Source organism: Ammodytes marinus, assembly GCF_949987685.1.
Source record: "Ammodytes marinus genome assembly, chromosome: 15".
Lineage (NCBI taxonomy): Eukaryota > Metazoa > Chordata > Actinopteri > Uranoscopiformes > Ammodytidae > Ammodytes > Ammodytes marinus.
In genome coordinates, this window is record NC_137219.1 from 18,892,332 (window position 1) to 18,912,634 (window position 20,303).

The following is a 20,303-nucleotide window of genomic DNA, read 5'->3' on the forward strand; positions in this document are numbered from 1 at the left end:
CAGAAGGAAAGAAAGGATCGAATTGAATGGGCAGAAAGGATAAGAGTGTAGATACCGGAGAGTATAAACATGGAAGATAAAAGTAATGCAAAGAAGAAAAACAAAGCGTTCAAAAGTGAAAGTCCTTTCATGGTACATCAACAGTTGGCATTAGTTTAAGAGTGAGGCATTGTGGGTATTGTATTTCAGGTTAACCACATGAGACATCTGAAATCAGACCACCCCACAAGGTAGCATCTCAAGTGTTTAATCTTTGCGGCTTTGCTTCAAATGGGCCAACCAGATGCCATCAGCGCCACATAAATTAAAAACCACATAGCTGGTAAGAAAGACGACCGACATTCCAAACTTCTCCTGTATTGTTTTTAACAAGTGACAGCTTGCCGACGTGCGCTAACATGGAGGCTGCCAGGGCGGTGTTGGATTCCTGAGTAGCGCTTTATTTACGCTCTGGGTACCACCGCGTTGACAGCCGAGGCATTTTCTTACCAATGAGAAGTCTGGCTAATTGTCAGCGAGAGTCTCACTAATGGAAGAGAGGAGGATAATCACTAATGGGGTTCATTTGGAACGAACAACCAATGAACAGCCAGAGTTATGAGATGGAGGCACTGGCTCGTATGGCATTTACTTACTGTTTGTGGCTAAAGAAGCAGAAGTTAGGAGAGCAGAATGTACTGGCATGAAGTTGGGTCGCATGAACATTTATGTTTTTTTCTTCTTTTATTTTCACTTGTGAGTCAATGTGATGGTGTCTGGGTTTCTCGAGGTGAATTACACCCTGTGTTTAACGTGCTCGCCCTCAACACCTCCCCCTGTCAAACCATAAAACTCTACACAATTTGGGCACTGCGTTTCATAACTAAAAACTCTTATGGTATGCAATTGTTTTTACAGCAAAGTAAATAATGTAGATGAAGGCAGCCATAAATACTGAACCTTAATGTAGTATAGGCATTATATTCTCAAGAAGGCAGGTGGTACCTTTCAAGCTCATATAAAAATAATGCGTTGCCATAATTCTCTCCTGGAACTCTTTTAAATTATTGTCTTAATATATGTCATGTTCTTATTTAATAAACAGCAGTTGGGAGAACAGAAATGAGACAAGTTTTTTAATTAAAATGATTCAAAACTACATTATCCGCAAACTTTACAGGCACTCATAATGGAAGCATTAACAATATCATTACATACATAGATGAGATTCTTAAATTAACATATCAGTTTCAGATGTACATGCTTTAAGCATAAACAGAAATGAAAGGAGCAAGATGAATGCACATTTTGTTATATGAAAAGAAAAGGGGGGCATCTTGTAAAAAGTTAAAAATAAAAAAAAGTATTGTGCTCTTCAATCCAACATACAGTAAAATACAAGTCACTTGTAAATTTTTGGCTTCCTAGTTTTGCATAAAGAATTATATTAGAGATCAGTCAAGACGGGATTCATTTGCCACACACCTTTCCCACCGTTAACATCCTGACAGTATTACAGGCAGTTGTCAATATCTTTGGTTTTTTATTTTGAAGGAACCACACAGGTATAAGTACACATGTGGCTTCTCTAGCTGCATGATTTTTGCCCATAATAAAGTAAGGCCTCTACCGTATAAAGGCTCCAGAGGAGAGAGCAGGGAGAAATGCTTTTCATCTCAATCACAGGGGTATAGGAATGAGACATTACTGTTTTTTAAAAAAGAGGAATAGGACAGAGTGTCTTAATGTGAGATCTGCAAAACACCTTGCATAACCTATTAGTACCTGAGCTGCAAATGCAAGCCTTCTCTGGATCACTATTCACTTTGAAATTAAATCTCACTTTAATCGCAACTTAAATACCCATCATTCAGAGTCATGGATGTATTATAGTAGACATAGGAAACCTGCTGTGGGTGATCTTTGCAGGCGTATGAATAATTGGCAGAGCCATGAGCCCCTGGCACTGATGATCAGTAAATTAGAGTAAAAAAATAATCTGGGTCATAAAAGCTTCAAAGCACTAACTGATTATCCAGAACAAAGGGACCTGTGCACAACAAGGGCAAGGTTTTCTTTTTTTGCATAACTGCCCTTGGTGTTGGTAAGAAGATACCACTAAGAGACCTAACCCCCCTCCTTCTATCCCTTCATCCTCACACTCTTTCTCCATCAGGGATGGAGGGATCAAGTGTAACTGCAGGGGAAAGGCCCTCTGAATAGGGGGAATGTGCACACACACCTGTGGTGCAGGAATGTGTGTGTATGTGTGTGTGTCTAATCATTAATTACTTTGTGAAGTATTTTTTTAAAAGGACACTTTAAGTGTGTTCAGCAAATATACTGTACGTGAAGGAATATTTAATAATTAGTTTCAGTTATTATAACAAAAAAAAGAGAGATGAAAGTTCAAACATAGTGCAAAAATTAAGCGAATGGCTTATTTAGCGCTGGAAGGCAATTTTGGAAATAGTTTAAAAGATCATGGCTCTAAATACACCGTCTCACTAACAGAAACTGTTGGGCGTGGTTCATAAGGAATAAAGGTTTTTAGTGCATCAAAGCTACATTAGAAGACAAAATAATTACATTAAAGGTTTTGTTTTTTTATAATTTAGTAGCAATATATTACACAAATTCCAAATTTATACTTAACAACAAAATATGGTATATATATACTGTAGATATATAAAAAAAGTAAAGGTAGAGAGAAATGCTTAAGGATTTTTGGTATATGCACACATTTCCTCACAATTTGGCTCAAATAAATATAAAAAGTAAACTGTGTCATCCAGTTGAACAAATTCCAGACTAGGACTTTTCTTTAGTCAGAAAGGGCTTGAATAAGAAATTGAAGGTAAAAGTATAGAGTAGACACAATAGGACTGAAATATTCCTGCAGAAAAAGAAACCAATAAACACCCTTCTGCGTTGGTCTTTGACATTCCTCCAAACATCAGCCATTGTCCCGTTGAAACTCAATACACTGATGACGCAGCAGAGGAGAAATCATTTCTTAAACATGTGAGAGTCCTGACCGATGAAAACGCTTTTCTTTCCAAGATGCGGCTATCGCTTTGACACACCCGCTGCATACCGAAGCACCAAAGGCTAAATGCGTCCATTTGGATAATAAATTAGACAATGAGGTGCCGAACACATATTGTGAGCACATGAAATAGCCCTGAATGCAAATGATGTCACAATATTTTTAGCAATATTCAAATCTAACAGGTAATTAAAGCTTTTCGATTTATTTTCTGATTGCTACAGCAATGCAGCCATGAAAGCCTTGGAAGGACGTCGGAGTCATTCGGGAGCAGACATCCAGTCCAACTGCTCTTCTTCACCCATCAAGTGAGTTAGATCAACCCAAACAGTCTGTTTTATGAGTGTCTGCTGGGACTTTTCAGTTCATAGGCTGTACCTAATGATTGTCTTTTGTTTTTCATGAGTACCTTTTTTACACCAGACAAGTGATCCTGAAACGTTACTATGGCTTCTCTGGGTTTACCCTCAAGTCTATTTACAGTTTCAGCTGAACATCATCTCAACTTGTATGGCTTTGAAAGTCCTTTTTTAAGAGTACATGTTTTAGCACAGTGCAGGAGTTTACTCAAAATGTACGAAATACATGAAAGTCTCGAGAGAGTCGGTAAAACGCAGAAAGTCTTTATAGCGAGTGCCGTAGAAATAAAAGACAAACATGCAGCATTTCTTCTTTTTTTTGTTTGTTTTTTCTTCTTTCAGTGTTCATTATTTTTTTGATCATCTTCTTCCTTACTCTTTCCTCCCTCACTTCTCCCCCTTCTGATTGTCTAGCCGTCTGTAAGTCAATAAGGCCTCCAGACGGACTCATCCAAACGGCCTGAGGCGCTCATGGCGGTTGGGGAGTTGCTGTGGCTGCCGTCGGCCTCCACCCCGTCGCTCTGGGCGTTGAGGCCCTGGTTCATCAGGCTGTTGGTCCCTCCGCTGCCCGAGCAGGACAGCATGCGGGTGGGGGAGCGCTCGCCCCCGCCGTTCCCCGGCGCCACCATGGAGAACTGGTAGGATCCAGAGCCTGCGCCGTAATACAGGTAAGAGTTGGACTGGAAGTTCTGGCTTTGGTTGTTTGAGTAGGGGGGCGGCAGGTAGGTGTGATATCTAGAAGAGGCTGACATGCTAAGGCCGCTGATGCCAGTGCTGGAGGTGTTGGTAGAGTAGGGGAAGGCCCCGGGGTAGTGCATGCGGGGGTCTGAGAAGCGAGGGTCGGTCAGCGGTGACAGAGACGGGAAGCTGGTCCTCTGCTGGAAGAGATCTGTTGTCCCTGTGGGCAAAAAAACAAAGAAACAAAATGTTGGTTGACAGTCAACATTCAGCCATGAATGAAAAATACTGCTGTGACTAAGAAAAAATGGGCTCAGAGATTTCAAATTTTTCTATTATTCTAAAAAGAAAACTACCCTCATCTCCAGAGCAGCAAACTTCCCCAAACCCCCAATTCTGAGCTCAAGTTTCTTGTGATATGCCTGTCCATGGAAATGTTTGCTCAAAGTAATGAACTGAGACATTTATTTTGCCTAATAACAGTCATCAAACACTGACAGCACATCATCCCACAGCCCTGTGCACAAGACCAAAGTTATGAAAAGGCCCCCCTCGCTACGACCCTCCTACCACTCGCTCAAAACCTAAAGCAACGTACAGTATTCCGTATTTCTCGGAGCAATGAAAAGGGGCATTGTCGGTGCTGGGGGGTGCTTAGTATAAACACAGACGGCTTGTTGCGATGTGCAACTCATCGTAAATCATACTTGAGCGACGGAGGCAGACGGTCACAATCGGAGACAGACAGAGAAGCAGGAAAGGAAAATTAAGGGAAGAGGGGAAGAGAGACAAAGTAATAGGGGTTGTTTCTGTGCGAGTATCCGTCAAACTAATGTGTATCACATACCAGGACCTGTCAGAGTTAACTGCTTAGTATAATCTCACAGGTAAGCGAGAAGCGAGCACTGTGAACGCAGCTGTTCGGACTTCAATTTCACTGCAAACTTTCAAATTTATTCAGCTGACAAAGGGGAAATAGAAATATTGCCCAAAGGTTTAATTTGGCAGTTTGCGTCGCTGAGATTTGGGGCCGCTACTGTCACCAACCTACTCCTTAAGTCAAACACCATATTGCCCCCCTCACTTAACTGAGGAGTATTATTGGCCTATCTCACATCCTGAGCGTTGGGTACACACGCATTCACAGTTCTGCTGTCGTGTAGGAATTCTGAATGCTGCCTGTTGCCACCGTCCTGGTACAGGGACTATTATGTTCCATATTTCTGCTGCATAACGTAAGTTAAAGGGTAGTATAGTATATAGATAGTATATATACAATATAAATGTTACAGTTTAAAGATACTGAGGAAATGCTTGGTAGGCCTCTATTGTATCTGCCTATGGAATTCTCTCTTCAGTTTTTAGGTTGAATGTCACTAGAATGCAACTGTCACGTAACACAGCATAGCTGTTTTGGCTCCAAAACACTGGATTATAATTCTCATTCAGACGGTATGAAAAATAAAGTCTTGCCTGATGAGTTAAGCGTGTCGAGTCTTTGCTCTTATGACTCGCAGATATTTTGGAAGGAGTTAAGGTGGCTAACAGCCAGACGCAAACAGTCTTGATTCTGTAAACGCCCTTCACCTGGTTTTCACCACAATGACGAGGGACAGTTCCTCATACCTGATGTCAACATACAGTAAGCTCCACGCCTCAGCCCATGGTTACTTGTTTGTCCGCATGTTACTTCCATGGGTCCAACGTGCCCACATGGCTGCAAGTGTAAAATGTGGATTTGGATGGCAGAGAAAAGAGAGCTTGTATTTGTGAAATAGCAAGCGCTTGCACGCCACAGCCCTGAGGGGGGGAGAATGCCAAACTTGCGTGCCACAGTCTTGTTGAAATGTCTTTTCCCTATGTCTGGAGAACTGGGTCCATTTTCAGCTACAAAAAAAATCTGTTCCTTTGCAATTTCCATGGCCCCAACTATACTCTTTTTTTATTATTTCTTTTTTTTCAACAACACATTTCTGCAGTTGAATTTCCTCTTCTTTTTGGGATGAGGGAGTCTAGTGATGGTGGGGGGGCTGTTTCTTTTTCCAGAGTCTTACCAGGCACCGGAGTCGGGCTGCATATCTGATTTCACGCGAGGAAAATCCAAGCCGTCAGCTGCTGTTGATTCGGGTGAAGTGGAGTCGGCCCACTAATTCCTACCGGACGCCCAAAAAGCCTTTGCTCTCTCACTGTCTCTCTCTGTCTCTCTCTCTCTCTCTCTGTCCCTTCATCTCTCTCTGTCTGTGCTAAATTTAGGCTTGAGGCTGAAGCTGGGGAGGGGATGTTCGGCGTGGGGACTTGATGGCTCTGGCTGCTGCAGCCCACCCCGCATATGATCTCCATTTAATTGGAGTCGGTGGAAATGTGTTGGCTAAACTGCGGCGGGGATCGACTCCTGTGTTCTGTCAGGGGAAACTGGACTGGACACTTATCACAACACCTTAATGGGCTTGTGCAGTATCAAGCGCTTGGCTTGGAGCCAGGGGCAGCTTGCTACCACCTTCAACTCTCTACAGCACAGTAGCTCCCTCTGGAGGACAGGGCTGAACAAACTGTTTTGTAATTGAGAAGCAAAGTTTTGCCGTCTGCTTTTTCTCCTTCTTAACCATGTTGCATACCTCACTGCATCCCCACCCTCCCCCACCCAGTATAAGTACAGGCTTCGCCGTTGTGGCTGCGGTAGTCGTGGTGTATCTTTGGCAGAGAGGTTCTTCCTAACTGAGCTTAGTAGTAGCTGCCTGTAACCTCTGCGGCCCAAAAACCACACATGATCTCCATTAGGCTCATCTGAAACGTGTTGACTAAATTGCAGGGACAGGAGAGGGGATGGACCCCAGAGGGTGAGCTGGCACAGTCCGCTGTCTGTGATGTTCCCAGTCTGAAGCGAGGTAGCTGGGAATCGGGGCTTTTATAGAGAACATAGTGTTCCAGCCTTTTCTTTCCTCCTCTAGCTTTGAAGCCTAGCGCCACGGACTTCTTTAATTCCGCAACACCAAGGGTGGAGTCATCCTCTTTCTTTTGCTTAGCTCAAGAAGTCCACTAGTTCACAGTCAAGCGTGTAACCCAGATAGGATGGGAGGTTTGCCTCATTTGCGTATGGGAGAAACAGATTTTGGTTGTTAACATAAGGGCACTCGTGTCTGTGTGTGTAATTGTGCGTTATGTGAGTTATGTGTGCGTATGCTTGTGTGTCCGCATGTGGTGGCTGGCCATGGGGAGATGCAAATCCAGGCGCTCACCTGTGAAATGTTTACTCAGGCTTGATGCAAACTGTGACGGCCAGCGCCAAGGGAATGGTGTCTCAGGCAAATAAGTGGAGGGAAAGAAAAGGGAGAGAGAACCCCCCCGGCTCTCCAAGCTACAGTACGTAAAGATACACCGTGCTTTACATTGGGATTGTTTTCTAATCTTCTCCCCCATATTATCCCTAATGAGACATTGCTGCACTGACACTCCGGTCAGAGGTATAGACTGTCTGTTTGATTTATTGACTGGTTTGGGTGGTTTGAACAATGGATGCGATGGAGATGAGCCGACATTGTTGATAACAAGGTGATGATGACGTTGCAACACTAAAGAATAGGAGACCCAAATCAACACAAATGATCTCCAGGTGTTTTTTTAAGCAGCAGTGCTTTGGGGCCGGAGCATCATGTCCAATGCAAATGATAATCACCTCTGGACTATGGCACCATGGTCAACAGCCCAAAAGCCTCATCCATGTTAGGCACTACTTCATCATGTGAGCACAGAGGATTTTGCATGTCCCCAACTTGTGACATGCAATACAAGCAAGAGTATAGGATGTTTGTGATTACAAAAAACTGAGATTTTCCTAATGCACCAACAAACAAGGTGACCTGATTTATATGTTTGTTAAGTAAATAATTTTTCTTTGGAGTGGATGTGATACTTTGTCGTAAAACACTGACTTGATGTGTGTTTTGCTCACCCTATATTATGTTGACGATGTTGACGATTGTAAGGGTAAAGGTATACAAGTACCATCATAATATATTTTACTATACTGTCATTGGCATCAAGTTTAGGCTGTACCGCCTCAAATATATGCTTTTACTAACCATAACTGTCAGTCACATTTTTCACACCATCATTATGGTCTTGTTCGGCAGTGAATCTCTGGCTAGAAAAAGCCCTTGCACGAGCAATATCATATGTAAAAATTAGATTGCCCCGTCTCAATACTCTGCTTCAGGCATTGTGTTTTATCTGACTGTAGAAAAGAGAGAAAAATCCATTAGCCAAATAATCGTTCTTCTATGTGTGTGTCATCACAGTGTGAGTAGATGACTCAGCACGTCTGGTGTGGTGTGGTGGTTTCTGGGTAGGGGATGATGGTAGACGGAGGGGGCTGTTAGACAGCAGCAAATATCAAGATAATCAAGAATCAAATGAAAGAGTGGGAGGAAAGGAAGAAGAAGAAGGCAGGCAGGGTGGCGGCGTCATAGGAATGTGCTGGGGTGTAGTAGGGCCCTACGGGCAAAAACGAAACAGACTCCAAAATTGTCACAACAAATGACACACCCAGTGTAATGCCCGCATTTCCAGCTTCTCCTCTAATGTGTTGTTTGTTTCAATTTGAAAGGCTGTCATAGTGTCTACTAATTAAATTGAATTAAATTGCAAATATTTTGTTTGTTCTGAGATGATCGTAAAGATGTACCAATGAAAGCCGTAAACTCTTTGTCAGTCCAAATTGCCTTAATTATCTCTTCTTTAATTAAAGAAATTGCTTGTGAGTGACCTCACCCCTAATTCTGCTTGTTGATTGGGCTGTGCATTATGAAATGTCGCAGCTACCAACAAACACCCACGACAACAACTTTCACGACCACAATAGCACAGAAATGCACATGTGCAGACTTTCCTCAAATTCACATCAAATTTGTGGTCAAACTGAGAGAAAGGCTTTATGTGAAAAAAGTTTTAGAAAAAAGGCTTGAAAGAGTAGCCAAAAGCATTGGTTACACAGTCTACGGAAGGGGTGTCCAACCTTTTTTCAACTAAGAGCTACTTTGAAAAAATTATAGTGGCCAAGAGCTATTTGCATCAAATTGCTTATATTTGTTTACATCGCACACATCAACTGAATTAAGCTTTTTGTTTGTACATGTGTGAAATTTTATACCTAATGCTTATCAAAAATAATTTCCCATCAAAGGTCCAAGAAAACATCACTACTTTACACTTCTTTTGGGCCACATTTACATCACTGAAAATTGACATCAATGTCTATACTACATTTCTAATTGTGACGCAAATCAGTGTTCCCCCCAGGACATGTCTCAGTCAAGGTGGTCACTGCCCAGGTGTAAAATGTTGGGGGTATTTGGCTCAAAGATGCCAATACTCATTAAAGAAATAGACAACTTTTTAATGAATACAACAGACAACTAACCTTACAGTTGTGGAATTTTGTTTGCTATGTGCATGTACAAATGTTGTACAAACATGCAGACATTACAAAATACAATTAAAGAAAACTTCTACTGTTTTGGTGCAATATGCAGACAAACTAAAGACATATAATGGACCATACACTTAACATTTGTACCCACATCAAAGTGCAAATTCAACGTTTTGGATGTTGGGCTGTTGTTACCGTTGTTGGATTTTAAACTTAATTTTTTTTTTTCAATAGTTGGTCAACCTATCAGGCGAGCTACTGGTTGGAGACCCCTGGTCTACGGCATTAATATAGTAAGAAAGAAGGGCATGGCAATGTCTCACCTGGCCATGGTCTCAGGTCCTCCTCCACTTTGCATGTCTTCAGAGCAGGGGTGTCCATTTGCTCCTGCCACAGAGCTGGTGTAACACACAATATGAATAATAGGTTAACACTAGAATCTGCTTATTGAAAATAAGTCAGTTGAAGAATTCTGTTCGTGCAGGAATGCAGAATTGTAGTATTTTGTGTAATTCAGAAGTTGTTTATGTATGCAGGGTTAGGAAGTCACTGCCCCTGCCATAGAAATCTGAAGCAGTGTCCAAAAAACTCTTCATGACAGACGTGTCAAAATTGTCTTGACATCTGGCGGTTTGGAGATGTGTCTTCCTGTCACAGGTTGGCCTCTGCTGACTGAGCAGCGAGGAGTGGGAAGAGGAGGGGCGGTTTTTCTCACCAGAGTGAGACCAGGCTTGGAAAAACATGCTTGATGGGAGCATGGGAGATATTTTTGGGTCTTTCAGACGAGACACTGGAGGGGCAGCGGGGACCTGTGAAGTGCAGGACCCTCGCTAGCCCGTCCAGCCAAGCTGTCAGGAAGCGAAGGAGGGTCGAGGACCTACTGGCCCAACGCGTGGGACCCTGCTTCACACTCAACGGCCACACCGCAGGAGGGCTGAAACAAACAGGGGCTGTTTGCTCTAGGTCTGAGACGGTTCACTCGTTACAAGGCAACTTGCACGGAGCTCTGTGGACATGGGCAGTCTCAGTGCATTAGTTGGACAGATGTCTTGTCTATATGCCTCTGAACAGTGTCACATATCTAAAATCTATATAATTTTCATCATAAAGACGTAAAGCTGCATATTATATAACCATCTATCCTCAAGTTGCTTTACTTTTAAAGACAGCAGCAGTCAGCCATGTGGTATCACTATGAGTCTACCCTCCGCTGCTGAGATACCGCAATATAGTAAACTCCTAACCTCCTGTAGTGGCAATTAGGACCTAGAAGGATGCCAGAAGGAGAGAGGGGGGTGGCACTGGGCGGTTCACCTATAGCCACACTGGGCTCAGCATGTGTAAGATCTGTGCTTCCCCTGGAGCTCCTCCACTTCCTCTGCAAAGGCCCAAATCAGCACTCAGTCACCGAGAGGTCCTGCACTATGCCTCACAATGGCAAATTCTTACACATAAATGGCCTTATTCAGAAAGGCTTGCAAGCAGCTGGTGCGATTCGCTCAAGAAAATAAACATTTCCTTCAAATATTTTGATTGGCCTGCAGACAACGTCAATACCAGAGGCACAGATTACCCCTGTTAATAAGAGGACCAGCCCCCTGGGCGGAGCTGAGGAGTGGGAAAGGCAGGGGCTCAAATGGGAAGAAGCAGTGGCGACTGCGTCACTAATAAGAAGCTTTGGGGTGGTGCCAGTGTAGTTTTGGGGAGGACACAAATAAACACATGTACTGCTTTTGAAGTGCATGTGTAGATGAAAGGGGTGGCTGAGAGGACGTTTGAGCCAAAATGGCATCCATCCTTGTGACTCCGGATCCAGCAACGCCTCTGAGACATGTAATGCGCCCACCGTAATGAAGCGTGTCATTGAGACACAGTGAATGCCGGTCCTTGTGCTGGCTTCCTGTTTCGCTTAGGCCTTAGGCGTCGCAACGGGGAGAGAATGTGAGAGAGCAAGCAAAAGAGAAAGACAGACGCCAGCGAGGAAAGGAGAGAGACAGAGAGCGTGTTAGCAAGGGGGGGAACACGGCCTTGGCTCAGCTATGTGGGACATTTGATATGTCTTTTGAGCCCTCACTTATAACGTGAGCAAAAACAAACACATGGGCTGAAAAATCCTATGTTCTCTTTGAGAGCTCGTCGGCCTCCCACCCTTGCCATCTCCCCAGACTCAATAGAGACTGTTCATGGCACACATGTAGTTTCTGTAATTGCTGAAATGTAAAACTCAGCCTGACTCTGATGTGAAATTATAACTTACACAAACAGTTGGGTCTGGTAAAAAACAACTTGCTCTCACTTCTCTTTTTCTCCCTTTTTTTCCACAAAGAAGGCAGCTTCAAAAGATTCTTTTTTTGTTGTAGAACAAAACATTTTCAGTTTGAATTATTCATCTCAGGGTCACAGAAAGAGAGTAACCACAAGTGAAGCTTTCAGGCACCATAACAAATAAACTCTGTGGCGGCCATTGACATATTATGTAAATAGCTGAGTGCAGAAGTAAAACAGAGTGTCTAAAGGACTGGTCCAGATTCCTGCTCGTTTTGGTTGTATTGGCCTCTGAGGGCCAGCTTCCTGCTTGGGTTTGGCATAAATCAGTATGAAACCGAACTTGCGTGACGGCTATACTAAAAAAGTCCACACCACAGCTACCTGACGGTGCTAATTTCCTGTCTCGCTCTTGCTTCTAATTGGCTGATCATGTCATCCTGGATGTGTGAATTAGTGTGCAGCGGCAGTAGCAGAGTGCCGCCTCGAACCTGGGGGTTCGGCCAGCTTGTTTATGTGGAGTAAACAGTGTGGTCACTGTGGACGAGGCGGGAGGGGCACGGCTGCATCAGGCTGGTCCTCCATCAAACAGGACTTTCTCAAGTTAAGTCCAGTCCAGAGGCCACAGCCTTAACATACTGAACAAGAGGGCCAAAACACAGCTGTAGCAGATATGTGCCAGTTGTGCAGGAGGAAGCCAGAGGTACCAACACTTGTGTCATTAATATGAAAGGTTTGCTTGGTTGTTGTTTTTTTGTGGGGGGTTGGGGGGGTGTTAAATAATTTGCAGGGTGACTGCAGTGAGTACATTTAAAAATTAATCGTGTGATATATTTTTTCTGCAAGATTCTACTGATATTTTTTATAAAATTGCCACATGGGCACACACACACACACACACACAGACACACACACACACACACACACACACACACACACACACACACACACACACACACACACACACACACACACACACGCACACACTTTTGGGCCTGCATCAAAGCTTTGAGCACTTGACTTGATGGCAGAACGTTATGCTGCTAGTATCTGATATTCATCTACAGAGAAGAACACACAGGTGTTGGAACAAATAACATGTTAAATGATACCAGCTCAAAAGGGCCAAGACTTTTTTTTCTTTTTGGGTGATTAAATTGCTGCTGTATTTTTTTCTTTTCCCCCACTCTCTTACTGTTCAAACACATTTAAGTTAAAAGAGTCGCTTTGGTCTGGGCTGTAGGTTGAAGGCTTTGCCAGGAGCTTGTTGAGCTTTGTCTGCATTTTAAAATGGAACAAGGTAAAACTGGATGCTGTTTTCCACTATGAGGAAAATCAAATTTTCTCTCATCTGTTTGCTTTCCTTAAGAGTGGAAAGAGCTGTGTAGATATCACAAATGCAATGTCACAGTTTGATGTTAAAGGATGAACTACATTCTGTATCAAAGGAAGAAAAAAACCCTGCCACCCACAGACACATATAGTATACACATGTACCTCACTTGAGGTTTTGAAAACCAGAATAACAATTTAGTACTTGATTGTCTGAGTGTCAGATTTGCTTGACTGCACTAGTTGAACTGTGCATTTTCAACCACACACACATGCATGCACGCAAGCGCACACACACACACACACACACACACACACACACACACACACACACACACACACACACACACACACACACACACACACACACACACTAGCACTCCCTCCGCCCCTTGCTAAGAATCATTCCACATGTCTAGCAGGCTTACCTGTGGCCACAGAAGAACAAAAACAAGCAGTGAATGCAGAGTCTGCCAGCGTGCAGGAATCCTGTCACTGCATGTACTGTAATGAGCTCTTAATTACCCTGTCTGTCTGCGGCACTAACAGAGAACTTGCAACACTAGCACAGAAGTGTGTATATGTGTGTGTGTGTGTTTTGTATTTTCAATGTACCTGTGGTGCAATCATCTGTGTGTATGTGTGTGTGTGTGTGTGTGTGTTTGTGATTTAAGAATCCTGGGCAGCATTGAGCAGATGTCTGGAGACACGTACTGTTGACAGGAAAACTGAGACAGTATTTCATACTGAGACTAGTAAGTGAAGCAAGGAGGCTTTGGGAGGAGATGACGCTGTATTTTGTTCTTTAGGTGTCTTCAAGGGGGAAAATGCAAGGTTCCAGGATAATGGAAAACATCTTTTGTAACATCGAGACGGGAATCCATTTAATTATAACGTGTTGATGGGTGATCTATCACCCGGCAATTTTCAAACAAACAGGCCCGGGGATTTAACGTATCTGCAAAATACAAAAGTGTCTGGCAGGCCTGCCAAGAGCAGAGACGTGTGTGCTGTTTATACGTAAACACCTCCCTGTGTCTCTGAATGGGATTTATTACAACATGTCTATTTTTGTTTGAGCTTCGTTTGTAATACCATGGTGTTGTTGTCTGCACACGATTCCTACACATACGGGAGCGCTGTGTGTGATGTGTGACGTGACATTCATTTCCATTGGGCTGCTCAGACAACTCCCAACAGATAGACCAAGTGGGAGGAAAAGGGCCCTCCGCTCTGTTATTTAATTATTTTACCACTCTTGCCCTGCGGTATTCCGTCATGATGGTAATACCACAGATTAAGGTGTGTGGTTTTTACAGCTCTTCCCCTCGTCTGTCTCACTCTACACACACTTCTTATAGGCGGCCTCCAGTCACTGGCAGCTGTAACGTGAAGCTCAAGGCCTTTACCGTCTCTGACAGTTCCAACCGATGTTAATGTGTTGTGTCTGCTCCCTGTGTATGTACTGTACGCATGTGTGTGTGTGTCTTGCAACATTGCAGCCCTTTGAAGCCCGACAAGCCTATGACGCTCTAATTCCTGCCCTAATCCTGTGTGAGGCAGACAAGAGCAGAGCAAAGAGCTGCTCTTGGTCTACTGTCTGGACCAAGTCTGTACACCTCTCCCTGCCGACCGGCCGCACTTCCCCCCACAAACTTCAAGTCAGCCCTCAAAAACTCCCAGTATAAGCTTAGCTGCAGGGGGCTTTTTATTGGCAGACAATGTACAGAGCTCACGCCAACCTCTAAACCATCAGAAAATTATCATCACAGTAGCTGTATTGTTTTGAAGCTCCGCCACGTTTATTTTCAGCGCAACCGGTTAGTGGTGTTCCTAAAATGGCCGGTACAGTCTGTGCAAACGGACAAAATCAATATTAACAGTTTATCAGGACATGGGGGAGCTGGGTGAAAGACCCTGTTTTTCTCTGCAGTCAGCTGTTAGATAGGCCCATACTGGTGACTCAGCGCTGGCTAAGCTAAGCACAAGGCCAAACACCGGTGCATGGCTGTGATACACACTGATAGAGTAACACCCACATACGGCCCAGCTCCCAAACAAGCCCTCCTGTAAACAGCAACATGCTGATACAAAGGTAATGAGATTCATTAGCTCACATGAGAACTAGAGAGTGGGTGGGAGAGGAGTGTATGTGTGTGTGTGTGTTTTGTCTGCATGATTTCAGACATGGCATCCTGTTAAAGAGGCACTGACATATGACGGAGAGCGAACACTCATCCTCACTCCAACCATCACCCACGCAGCTGTCCACAGCACACACATACAAATGCATTTAACAACCCCCTCCCCTCCATCGCACCATCTCAGTCTAAGTCGCAGACCCCCCCACCCCCCCTCGCCCCCGCACATTCGACCAGTCTGAGAGTGACGTGATTGCCAAGGTAGCGGGCGGCTGTTACATTCCAGAGGCTGTAGTGTGCGGCGTGCGGAGGCCAGTTTCAGCACCCAGGCCAAGCTGGGTTGGCAGCACCCGCCGTGCCACCTGGCCACAGAGTCAACCCTGCATGCTGTGGGGCCCGGACCCACCAACGCAGGGCATCCGGGGACAGAACTGACATGAGCTTCCCCTCGGACGGCCAACACATACATGCTCCCAGTTTGGTGGAACAGAGCTCGAAAGCCCCCCCGAGGAGGAAACGCACATGAAGGGCTCTTGGCGGAGTGCATTGCGTGCTGAACGGAGTGTGCTGTACTGTGTGGGTGTATCACAGATTTGTATTACTTACCCTCTGGCCAAATTAAATATGTTTTCATCAATGGGGTTATTTACTTCTAGTAACTGCTGTTCATCTCAGATCATTCTACGGTGTGGTGGTGATTTATGGGAATGTTGGTTGCTTGTGGTTGTATGTATCAGTGGTCCTCACCTTGTGTGGTACTGAGGTGGGTTTGGTGGATGGGGCGGGGATTATTGTTCACTGGGCCTATTCGCATACTCCGCTGGTAGCGCTCGATCTCTGACAGCCTGTCCGAGAACTGCATCTTCTGGGGGTCTTCCATCTTCACTCTGTGCCCTGAAAACAGCGACATGAGGAGGATGGGTAAGAGAGAAATCAAGGACTTTTCCAATTTACCACCTACACAACCAGGAAAATTTAACATAATGGCACTTCTTATTTCCAGAGTTGTACAAAATTTGCAAAAACAATTACAACAGTCCTCTTGGAAAACCCTTCCTTGTCCCAAATTTCTGAATGGAGCCAGGCAGTTTGACAGCCCATGGCAAGATGCTATTGTTCGCCTGTCTAAACTCTAATGAGTAGAACATTGTATTGGGCTGTGAAGACCATCAATACCCTACACTGCAATTCATAAACACTCACACATTATAAATCGAGGCGAAGAGACACTGTCACCATGTTTTCAGCTTCCAACTACAAAAATATTATTTGAATGTTAGCAGACCTTGAAATACATTGGCTAGACACTAAGTGTTACCCAAGCTGCACCTGCTGCCGCGTCATCCGCAGATAACGATAGCATAAGTGGTTGGAAATGATTGCCCAAGGAATTCTGTTTTCCCTCAAACTAAAGTCTAGGAAATAATAAACTCTGAGTTGTTATATAAGGCGTTTCTAAAAACTGACAAAGTGATCTTTATCTTGCCACCTCGCTTAAAAAACAAAAAATACTGAGTAGATCTGCCCCTAAAAAACACCCCTCTCTCTCTCTCACTCACGCACGCGCACGCACACACACACACACACACACACACACACACACACACACACACACACACACACACACACACACACACACACACACACACACACACACACACACACATACATTCAGGTCTGACTGACACAGCACTTAGTCAGAAGGAAACACCCAGACAAGGTTAGCAGACCATATAGTCATCAGTTTTATATATAACGGACAAAACAGAGAGAAAGACAGAAAGAAAGAGAGCTTTTGTAGGTCTGAATGTGTTAGTGTTTGTGTGGGAGGTGAGAATTTACTCTGAGTAGGTGAAGCGTATCTGCTGCATCTCTTTTATCCACACCCGGGAAACTAACCAACACACTTAGCGCCCCTATCACTTTGATTTCCCGTTCAGGGAGATGGTAAGAAAAAAAAGAAAGACCTCTGATCATGCCTTTTATGTAGACACGCACATGTATGCAGACATGTACAAATACACACACACATACATGCACATGCTCTACATGTGAACACACCTTAAATGTCAGACGTGAGTCCGGATGAGGGCTATGCCTCTAATGGGAGGAAGACATTTTAATGTAACTATCAATGCACCAAAACTGTGTGTGAACCAGCATGTATACATTCTGTGGTTTTCTCCCTGGCATCTCTACAGAGTGGCCTAATGTGAAGTAATGGCTGGATTTGAATATTTTATCACTATATAAAGGGGGCAAGGCAGACGGACCAATATGGATTTTGCCCGTCCTTTCTCTCCACTGACCCATGGGCAATATATCTTTCCTCGGAGGCTGACCCATGGGTAAAGTTTCCTCTCGTTTACCGCTCTGTCCATTTATTTGTGCCCACCACCTCCACTCCATTCTCGCTTTACGAACCATATAGAAATACCTAGCAGTGACCGCCCCCAACACACACGTACACAGATACGCAAAGTGTATGCAGCGCGCATTGATGCACAGACACAATGTCTGAATGCAGATCCTTCCCATCCATAGTCAAGTGAAATCAATTACATTTTTATTTATACAGCTCAGTATCACAAATGGCAGATTGTCTCAGGGGGCTTTTCTATCCGTAAAGCATACAACACCCTTTATCCTTTTACTTTCGAAGTTGCAGTGTAGCACAGAATACTTAGGTTCTTTTTTTCCCCCCACACCCACTGATCAACAGTTACGTTGCACTTTTCGTGTGTGAGAAAAAGAAAGAGTCAGTCATGACTAATCCGTCTGAGTTCTCTTTCTGTTCTCCAGCTGTTTTTTTTCTCTATCTTAAGCATTAGGACGTTGGAAGCCGAATGGAAGAAACGCTGTGTATGATTTCACCCACTGGCCCACCAGTTTGCTCCGTGTCGTTACTCTGAAAACATATCCTGGGCGGAAACACGCCCGGCACACACACTCTGTGATATCTTTTTTATTCACATGTGGCAAGTCTGCCTTCTCTTTAAACTGTGATGGAAGGAATGAAGGGCCTGCGTTCTCTCTCTCTCTCTCTCTCTCTCACACACACACACACACACACACACACACACACACTCTTTGAGTGCCAGGTCTAGGCTCCATCACCCACATAGACACTGTGGCAACTGTCTGTTCCAGGCCAGAGCAGGGGCGGTCAGGGGAAGCAGCCCTCCAAATATAGCCGCTATATGTGTCCTTGTGTAGTTATTAAGAGATTTACACCACCTCAAACGGCTGAGGTCAGGGAAATGATACATCCCACTGCTCTCTTGCTGGGAAAAAAAAAGACTGACAGTATGGGGGAAAAAATTATAATTGGTCAGTTTTTTTGTGGCCAATGGTGGTCCGAGATGAATTGGCTGGCTCTTTAGGGATGAACGTGATCATTCAGCTGCCCACAAACACACACACACACACACACACACACACACACACACACACACACACACACACACACACACACACACACACACACACACATACACACACCATTTGAGTGTACGTAGCTTTGAATCTCGTGGCCCAGTTCCAATTGGCAGGGACACAGTGTGTTTGGCGACACACTGTTCAGAGTTTAGAGTAGGGGCTTTGGTGGGCTGTGAGAGGGTGATTTTTTTGGGGGGGAGCGCAGAGCAGAGGCTTCATTAGAATGAGGCCTGGAGCTCATTAACCCAGGCCCGTAGTTGCTGTTAACACCAATAATCAACTGGGAGGTGGCTCAAAACTTTTGGTTTCTCCTTCTCCTCTGTTTTTCTCTCTGCTTTGTCTCTTGGATACTTTAAAATGAGGCGAATCGGAAGGACAGCACACTCACACATACTTCCTCTACTCTTTCTTTAAGACACCTTGTTTAGGTTTTTAACTGTAGCTACTAAAAGAGGACTGCACCAAAATTATTTATGTTTATATATCCACTGAACAATGCTGTTCATATTTAATCAATTCAGAGGCTTTATATGCAACTTGTCTTAATTTCTTTGGAGTTTGGAAATACAGTAGTCCCTTGATGAGTCAAACAGTTTACATTAACGTTAGAATACTGTATGAAATTTAAAATGGAAGTGTATCATGTGAGCTCTCCTGTAAACTGTTCGCTTCCAGTCGCTTCACTGCACATTGATTCTTGTTGAAAGAATACAGCGTTGTTCACTAAGAAAATAAGTTTGTAATGTCCATCTAAATAGCTCCAGCCTCTGCAAAAGTAGCACCAGAGAGACTGAACCTGTGTCTTCCAGTTAAACTTTGTGTTAATGCGCTGTCTTTGGCCGGTTGACCCTGCCTGTAGCCACAGTGTGTCTGCTCCGACCGCCAACATTTGACTTCTACTCTGCAGGGCCGGGGGCCAGAGGGGTGCCGGCGTTGCACACCATCCCCATTTCAGAGGGGTTTCTGTGGTCGGATGAATATTTAATGTGTCAGGGTGCACTTAGGAGAGAAGGCCCTTGTTTTTCTCTCTATGATATCATAACCACAAGATAGAGCTGGGAGATGGGGGCCAATGCACACATGAGGCCTAAACAGCAGCGCTCAATATGCACCCAGAGCCGAAATGGATGCTAAAGGTTGTAGATTTACTAGCCTCCTCTCTGAGTAGCGGTCGCATCATCTGAAAGCATTATGGAAGTCTATGCAGAACAAATAAAATGCTTGATATAAAATGTCTGGCATTAACGATGTACTGAAAGGCGGTGGCTGTGTTTTGAAGAAACGGGTGTGCCTTTCTCAGCTCCGCTTTGTTTTGTGTGCGTATGTGCCTCTTTATTTCCTGATCGTGTTTTATCTACGTGCAGACTCACTGGAAATGTTGCTTTGTTTTTGAAGCGCACAGAGATAGCTTCAAGTGATCTGAAAAGTATGAAGTTATATTTTTCATGAGAAGGCACCCGCTGCTTTTAAGACCAGACCACATGAACAGCCAACTCCACAAGTCTTGCCCTGCCTTCCCTCTACAAAGCATATGTCAGCTCAACACAGAGACAGTGTTTGCTCAGTAAGGTGACAGTCAAGCCTTAAACACTGACACCCTAGCTGAACGATCACCCAATATGACCTGTTTCCTTCCT

General features: G+C 44.2%; 1 protein-coding gene across 4 annotated transcripts in view; it reads right to left on the bottom strand.

Moving 5' to 3' along the window:
- Positions 1 to 1,101: 1,101 nt before the first annotated feature.
- Positions 1,102 to 20,303, bottom strand: part of runx3 (RUNX family transcription factor 3) — a 49,473-nt gene continuing 30,271 nt past the window's right edge. The window contains exons 6-8 of one of the 4 annotated variants that reach the window (XM_080042872.1): positions 15,976 to 16,122; positions 9,814 to 9,888; positions 1,102 to 4,285 (exon numbers count right to left, since the gene is read on the bottom strand). In XM_080042872.1, the coding sequence (XP_079898998.1) occupies positions 3,813 to 4,285; positions 9,814 to 9,888; positions 15,976 to 16,122 (695 nt within the window). In that variant the 3' untranslated portion in view covers positions 1,102 to 3,812. The remainder of the gene's footprint in view (positions 4,286 to 9,813; positions 9,889 to 15,975; positions 16,123 to 20,303) is intronic. The other 3 variants (XM_080042874.1, XM_080042873.1, XM_080042875.1) reach the window with 3 other exon arrangements.